The sequence below is a fragment of the Chiloscyllium punctatum genome, chromosome 34 (genome assembly GCF_047496795.1).
Source record: "Chiloscyllium punctatum isolate Juve2018m chromosome 34, sChiPun1.3, whole genome shotgun sequence".
Taxonomy (NCBI): domain Eukaryota; kingdom Metazoa; phylum Chordata; class Chondrichthyes; order Orectolobiformes; family Hemiscylliidae; genus Chiloscyllium; species Chiloscyllium punctatum.
The window spans coordinates 37,865,079-37,873,714 of NC_092772.1; the positions used below are offsets into that span (position 1 = coordinate 37,865,079).

The 8,636-nt window shown below is 46.7% G+C and overlaps 1 protein-coding gene across 2 annotated transcripts in view; it reads left to right on the top strand.

Annotated features, from left to right (window-relative positions):
- Positions 1–3,699, top strand: part of LOC140458797 (cell adhesion molecule CEACAM5-like) — an 84,488-nt gene extending 80,789 nt beyond the window's left edge. Inside the window, exon 14 of one of the 2 annotated variants that reach the window (XM_072553437.1) lies at positions 1,863–3,699. In XM_072553437.1, the coding sequence (XP_072409538.1) occupies positions 1,863–1,979 (117 nt within the window). In that variant the 3' untranslated portion in view covers positions 1,980–3,699. The remainder of the gene's footprint in view (positions 1–1,862) is intronic. The other variant, XM_072553438.1, reaches the window with a different exon arrangement.
- The last annotated feature ends 4,937 nt before the right edge of the window (positions 3,700–8,636 follow it).

Here is an 8,636-nt window from a genome sequence, read left to right on the forward strand (position 1 = left end):
TGGTCTCCTTCTTCAAAGACCGCAATTTCCCCCCAGATGTGATTGCCGATGCCCTCCACCGCATCTCCTCCACTCCCACTCCTCCGCCCTTGAGCCCCACCCCTCCAATCACCACCAGGACAAAACCCCACTGGTCCTCACCTACCACCCCACCAACCTCCATATACATCGTATTATCCGTCGTCATTTCCGCCACCTCCAAACGGACCCCACCACCCGGGATATATTTCCCTCCCCTATCAGCATTCAGAAAAGACCACTCCCTCCGTGACTCCCTCGTCAGGTCCACACCCCCCACCAACCCAACCTCCACTCCCGGCACCTTCCCCTGCAACCTCAAGAAATGCAAAACTTGCGCCTACACCTTCCCCCTTACTTCCCTCCAAGGCCCCAAGGGGTCCTTCCATATCCGCCACAAATTCACCTGCACCTCCACACTCATCATTTATTGCATCCGCTGCACCCGATGTGGCCTCCTCTATATTGGGGAGACAGGCCGCCTACTTGCGGAACGTTTCAGAGAACACCTCTGGGACACCCGACCAACCAATCCAACCGCCCTGTGGCTCAACACTTCAACTCCCCCTCCCCCTCCCCCTCCCCCTCCCCCTCCCCCTCCACCAAGGACATTCAGGTCCTTGGACTCCTCCATCGCCAGACCATAGCAACATGACGGTTGGAGGAAGAGCGCCTCATCTTCTGCTTAGGAACCCTCCAACCACAAGGGATGAACTCAGATTTCTCCAGCTTCCTCATTTCCCCTCCCCCCAGCTTGTCTCAGTCAAATCCCTCAAACTCAGCACCGCCTTCCTAACCTGCAATCTTCTTCCTGACCTCTCCGCCCCCACCCCCACTCCGGCCTATCACCCTCACCTTGACATCCTTCAACCTATCGCATTTCCAACGCCGCTCCCCCAAGTCCCTCCTCCCTACCTTTTATCTTAGCCTGCTGGACACACTTTTCTCTTACCTGAAGAAGGGCTTATGCCCGAAACATCGATTCTCCTGTTCCTTGGATGCTGCCTGACCTGCTGCGCTTTTCCAGCAACACATTTTCAGCTCTGATCTCCAGCATCTGCAGTCCTCACTTTCTCCTTAATGAATACTGGTATAAGACCAATGAGTACTGGTATAAGACTGAAAAGTACTGGTATAAGACTGATGAATAAGAATATAAGACCTATGATTACTGGTATAAGACCAATGGGTACTAGTATAATACCTATGAATATTGGTATAAGACTGATGAATATGAGTATAAGTTGTACAAGACCTATATATATGTATACTGAAAGGGATGCACAAGATTATTTTGTAAATGTTCAAGATCCATATATCAATGCATAAAATGCACAGCACCTACATCTTAGTGCTTAAGACACACAAGACCTATATAATAGTGTGTAAGACATATAAGATCTATGTATTATTTTGTAAGATGCGCAAGATCTACATATTATTGATTAAAATATCCAATTCTTCTTTATTAGAGTGTAAGATCTATAAGACCTATGTATTAGCATACAAGATGTAACAGATTTAAGTGTTTATATAATACATGTAATCATATATAAGATGTATTAGGCCTATATATTCATATATAAGATGCACAAGACCTGTACATTGCTGTATAAGGTGGACTGGACTATATATATCAGTGTTAGCGATGCTTGAGAAGATTGTAGCTCAGGTTAATGATAAGTCTGTAAGTTAGCTCGCTGAGCTGCAACGTTTGTTTTCAGACGTTTCATCACCGTGACTCGGTACCATCATCAGTGAGTCACACTAGACCTATGTATTAGAGTGTAAGATATTCAATGAATTATTCTGACTGTGCAATCATTTTTTTTGTTTTATTTCAGACATCAGAGACAGATGTTGTTTATTCCCAACCGAACATTAACCCTTTGTACGCAGCCTCTCCACCTGCACTGATTGATAGCAATAAGACTGCCTATGCCGAACTGAAGTTCACATGAGTTTATATTTGAAGGAAAGAGTGTATATCATTATAATCACTTATCCACCTTAAACATAATACAGATGCTTGGATGTATGCTGAGGCTTTGTGTCCAGCTTCTCAAGAACAAAAGCTAACAGACTTTTACAAAAGGAAGGCATCCAGCAAATTTAGTTTTCTATTTTTTTTAAGAAAATGATTCCCCTAAAGGGACAGAATTATTAAGTAATAGTTACTGCAAGTCTGCGTCGTAAACTCAGGCTTAAATTGTTGGATGGAGAAAACCAATGAATCAATTCTTTCCTTCCAAAGTGCTAGGCCCGCAACAGTAAACACAAATATCTATTTTCTTAGCTAATATCACGCCGCCAAATTTACAACCCAAAGTAAACCTACAATATATAGCATAGAAGTTGACCTTTCTGATGAATATGCCGTTGCCCTTCTCTGGCTGGCTTAGATTAGATTCCCTACAGTATAGAAACAGGCCCTTCAACCCAAACTGACCCTCCCAAGTGTAACCCACCCAGACCCATTCGTCTACCCCCTGACTAATACACTTAACGCTATGAGACAATTTAGCATGACCAATTGACCTGACCTGCACATCTTTGGATTGGGGGGAGAATGTGCAAACTCCACGCAGTCACCCGAGGCAGGAATTGAACCTGGGTCTCGAGCGCTGTGAGACAGCCATGCTAACCACTGAGCCACCATGACACCCAAGTCATTGGAGTTGACCTTTCTGGAGGGTATGCCATTGCCCTTCTCTGGCTGATTCTTCCAGGTTTATGCCAAACGCCCATTAGGGGATTGAACTGATCCAGAAACAAGCAACCTTCACGGGTCCCTTAAGACTGCAAACAGCTTAAGATGTTGAGGCATCTGACTTAATTGCTGTTGACGTGCAAAATTGAATGGAGGGAGGGGAGGAGGGATGATGCTGAAGGGAATCTAAGATTGCCGGCATTTATACCAATAGAAAGCTATTTTTTCTTTCCATAAACGTGATCAGGCTTTCCCTTATCGCACTTACTCTTCCCAAAACGGAGGCGTGTGAGCAAGCTTTCTGAAACATGACGCGCTCAAGCCGTTTCACGGTGGGTCTCAGGCCCTGAGATTTCTGATGTTGCTCCAGTTTGACAAGGAAGCGTATGAAGGGCCCGGGTGTCCGAGTTCTGGCCTGGAGTCGAGAGTGAAGCAATCGCCTCCTTCCCCCGTTTTCCGTTCGCCGATCGCACTCGGTATCGCAGCTCTGCCACGACCACGTCCCTGCTTCTACGAGGTCGGAGTGTCGACTTGACAGCTCCTGGTTGGGAAATAATGCTTCCAATTAATAAAGGGGGTTGATGCACTAGGCTGACTGGCCTGCAATACAGATTGAAGCTCACAGCCTGGGTTCAATTCCGACATCTGTCTGAGGTTCCTGTGAAAGGTGTCTCTTCCCCCTACCTGAGGTATGCTGACCCTCACATTAAACCACCACCAGCTATCTCTCTTTAATGTGACAGTATACCTTTACAACAAAGCAGTACAGTAAACCTTTTATTAACCTGCATCTCAGGAATGCACCAGACAATCAAATATTCCAGATGATCAAGAGGCCCACAAAATCGATGAGGAAACACGCACTAAGTAACGGAAATGAAATGCACAACGCTGTTATACTTTATTTATAGCATAAGTCACTGAAATGATAATAAAACTTTGCCTTAAATAAAACTTACCAGTTAAAAAGCCTTGTGACTTGCACCCTTAACTGACTACTCAGACATTTGAGGAGGAATTGACTTGAAACTGAATCAAAACTTCGGGTGGCTATTCAACTGTATGAGTATATTTACATCAATGTGAACAGCTTTAAAAACTGTAGTGCTTGGAGAGTAAACTTCATGGTGCTTGAGGGACATAACTCTTGCGATTTTATCGAGACTGCCAGTAGATAAGGTGCAGGTTAAAACAAAGTTCGCTGTATCATCTCGCGAGTGTGGTGCTGGAAAAGCACAGCGCCCGAGGAACCGGCGAGTCGACGTTTTCGGGCATAAGCCCTTCAAAGCTTTTCCAGCACCACACTCTCGACTCTGATCTGCAGTCCTCACCTTCTCCTGTATCATCGTATAACCTCAAAAGATTACTGGTGGGGGGGGTCATAGAGTCAGAAGTATGTGCAGATTGGAAACAGACCCTTTGGTCCAACTCATCCATGCCAAGCAGATATCCTGATCTAATCTGCTCCCAGTCGGCCCATTTTCCTCTAAACCTTTCCTGTTCATATACCCATCCAGATGCCTTTTTTTTAAGTGTTGTCCTTGCCAGGCTAGAAAGATGAAGCTAGTGGTATCGTCACCAGGTTATTCATCCAAACATTCAGTTAACCTTGTGGGGACCTTGGTTTGATGGAATTTGAATCCAGTAAAAATCTGGAATTAAGAATCTCATGATGATCATCAATTGTTGGGGGAAATTGGTCTTGAGGCTTCTATATGACTCTGAGACACACAGCGATGTGCTTGACTCTTAACTACGATCTGGGAAACAAGGATAATAAATGCTGTCCTGCCCAGAGACACACATGTCCTGTGAAAGAGTTCATAGGGTCATGCAGGACAGAAACAGACACCTCGGTCCAACTCATCCAGGTTTCATAAACTGAACTCCTTCCATTTGCCTGTGTTTGGCCCATGTCCCTCTAAACCTGTCCTATCCATATAACTAACCAAATATCTTTTAAATGTTGCAATTCATTCAATCAGCATTAACTCCAGCCCAGATTTTTTAATTTCATAGAATCCCTACAGTGTGAAAACAGGCCCTTCGGCCCAACAAGCCGACACTGAACCCCTGACGAGTAACCCCCCCTATCTATTTCTCTACATTAACCCCTGACTAACGCACCTAATCTACACATCTCTCGGCACAATGGGACAATTTAGCATGGCCAATCCACCCGAACCTGCACATCCCTGGGCACTATGGGACAATTTAGCATGGCCAATCCACCCTAACCTGCACATCCCTGGGCACTATGGGACAATTTAGCATGGCCAATCCACCCTAAACTGCACATCCCTGGGCACTATGGGACAATTTAGCATGGCCAATCCACCCTAACCTGCACATCCCTGGACACTATGGGACAATTTAGCATGGCCAATCCACCCTAACCTGCACATCCCTGGATACGATGAGCAATTTACCATGACCAATCCAATCCACCCAAACGCTTGGCTAATCTACCTAATTTACACATCTTTGGACTGTGGGAGTAAACCTGAGCACCCAGATGTAACCCACGCAGACACGGGAAGAATGTGCAAACTCCACACAGGCAGTCACCCAAGGAATCGAACCCAGGTCCCTGGCGCTGTGAGGCAGCAGTGCTAACCACTGAGCCACCATACCAAATTCAAGATGTGAGCATTTGAAAGAAAATCTTACCAGACATCATTACAAGTGCACATTTAGAATAACTGGCAAGGAAGGATGTGATTTGAAACAAGTATGATGCAACTCTGACAATTAACTATTGAGAATACTTAAATAGAATGCATTTGGGTAATTGTAGTTAAAATGGAGTTAACTACAATCTTGTGCTAACAGGAGCCCGGAAGCGTGATAAGCAAGCCGTTAATTGCAGAAATGCTATGATTTAGACCATAGTTACACCAGCACCAGCATGTTTTCTAACAATCAGATTGTCTGTCAAATGTTGCTCACATCTTCCTCCTTCCTTCTGCAATTTAAATTCCATCTCCTCGTTTTGCGACACACACTTACGCCGTCTGGGAAATGCTTACTCAATGCCAAAGCTCTGAATGGCCTTGTGGAGCACGGAATTCAGTGTGGACCAGGGCAACACCCATAACAGGTTTCCCCAGTAACTGAGTGAGGCATAACGCTGGGACTCAGGCATGCAACGACGCGACACGACTGGTTTCGAAATCATTAATTAAAGAGAGGAGATTTCTCGAGCAAATCCCTCACTGGTTTCCTCATTACGAAAGTCAAATACGACTTGGATGCTCGCTTTTATTGATTCGTGGTTGAGCACTCGCTGATCCCTGTCCTCTGTGGAAAGACGCAGATTGAAGAGGGACCTAATTGAGGCCTACACATCATGAGCGGTGTAGACAGGGTGGATAGCAAGAAACGTTTTCCCAGCGTGGATGACTCCATTACTAGGGGTCACGAGTTCAAAGTGAGAGGGGTAAAGGTTAGGGGAGATATATGGGGAAAGTTCTTCACGCAGAGGGTGGTGGGTGCCTGGAACGCGCTGCTAGCAGAGTTGGTAAGGGCGGCAATGATAGACTCATTTACGATGGATCTAGACAGATAAATGAATGGGCAAGGAGCAGAGGGAAACAGATCCTTAGAAAATAGGCGACAGGTTTAGGTAGAGGATCTGGATTGGCTTGGAGGGCTGAAGGAGAAAGTGAGGACTGCAGATGCTGGAGATCAGAGCTGAAAAATGTGCTGCTGGAAAAGCGCAGCAGGTCAGGCAGCATCCAAGGAGCAGGAGAATCGACGTTTCGGGCATAAGCCCTTCTTCAGGAATGAGGAGGGTGTGCCAAGCAGGTTCAGATAAAAGGTAGGAGGGATGGGCGTTGGGAATGCGATAGGTGGAGGGAGGTCAAGGTGAGGGTGATAGGCCGTAGTGGGGGTGGGGGCGGAGAGGTCAGGAAGAAGATTGCAGGTTAGGAAGGTGGTGCTGAGTCCGAGGGTTGGGACTGAGATAAGGTGGGGGGAGGGGAAATGAGGAAGCTGGAGAAATCTGAGTTCATCCCTTGTGGCTGGAGGGTTCCTAGGCAAAAGATGAGGTGCTCTTCCTCCAGCCATCGTGTTGCTATGGTCTGGCGATGGAGGAGTCCAAGGACCTGCATGTCCTTGGCAAAGTGGGAGGGGGAGTTGAAGTGTTGAGCCACGGGGTGGTTGGGTTGGTTAGTCTGGGTGTCCCAGAGGTGTTCTCTGAAACGTTCCGCAAGTAGGCGGTCTGTCTCCCCAATATAGAGGAGGCCACATCGGGTGCAGCGGATGCAGTAAATGATGTGTATGGAGGTGGAGGTGAAGTTGTGACGGATATGGAAGGATCCATTGGGGCCTTGGAGGGAAGTAAGGGGGGAGGTGTAGGCGCAAGTTTTGCATTTCTTGCGGTTGCAGGGGAAGGTGCCGGGAGTGGAGGTTGGGTTGGTGGGGGGTGTGGACCTGACGAGGGAGTCGCGGAGGGAGTGGTCTTTCCGGAATGCTGATAGGGGAGGGGAGGGAATCCGGAATGCTCACCTTAACCTCCTTCCACCTATCGCATTCCCAACGCCCCTCTGCCAAGTCCCTCCCCCCGACCTTTTATCTGAGCCTGCTTGGCACACCCTCCTCATTCCTGAAGAAGGGTTTATGCCCGAAACGTCGATTCTCCTGCTCCTTGGATGCTGCCTGACCTGCTGCGCTTTTCCAGCAGCACATTTTTCAGCTTGGAGGGCTGAAGGGCCTGTTCCTGTGCTGGAATTTTCTTTGTCGGCTTTCTTTATTCGAATACTTCCAACTGGTTCCGTAATCAATGTACTGCAAATTACTGACAGACCTAATAGTTCCCATCATGAGGTGCCAAGAGTTAATAATACACATTTTTACAGAAGTCTGCTAATTTGCATTTGAATGCACACTGTATAAGATTATGAATGCATACACTGAAACCCACAATGCATGACAGGAGATCCCATTTCCATAGACTTGTTTATTTTACGCTACCCATTATGTATTCCAGGTAAAGCACATTTTCTCACAATCGAGTTGCGACTTGATTTAATGCCGTTTCCGAGGGTGTTTTGAATCAGGTGCCTCTCGGCTTTTTGTACAACACAGAGTGAACGTGTTCTCCCAAAGGAAGAGGGAGGGCAACTGGTGAGGAGATCACCCAGAGTCCACAGAGGGATAGGGACAGATTAAACAAGTGGGAAGCAGCTTGGCTGATGGAATATAATGTGGGGAGACGTGAGGTAACAGGCTTTGGCAGGAAGAATAGAGGAGCTGACTATTATTTCAAGAGAGAAAGCCTGCAGATAATTATGGAAGACAGGAGAGCTGGGAGTCCTTGCCCACGAATCATTAAAAGCGAGAATCCAAGTCTAACGAGTCACAAGGAAGGCAAATGGAATGTTGGCCTTTACTTCAAAGGTAATGGGGTAGAAATGGAGGGAGGTTTTGCTAAAACTGTACAGGGCATGAGTCAGACCACAGCTGGAATAGTTTTGGATCCCTTATCTGAAGGAAGATAGACTGACAGTCCAGAGAAAGGTCACTCAGCTGATCCCAGGGACTGTCTTATGAGGAGAAGGTGAGTAGGTTGGGCCTGTAGTCACTACACAATGAGAGGTATCCTCACAGAAGCATGCACGATTCTTCACAGGCTTGGTAGGGTAGGTACTGAAGAGGTTATTTCTCCTTATGGGAGGGTCTAGGCCGAGAAGGTATCATCTCAGAATAAGGAGCCTCACATTTAAGACACAAATGAGCAGCCATGATGTGGAGGGGCCAGTGTTGGACTGGGATGGACAAAGTTAAAAATCATTTCCGATGAAGGGCTTTTGCCCGAGACGGCGATTTTCCTGCTCCTCGGATGCTGGCTGACCGGCTGTGCTTTTCCAGCACCGCTCTAATCTCAAGTTTAAAAATCACACAATGT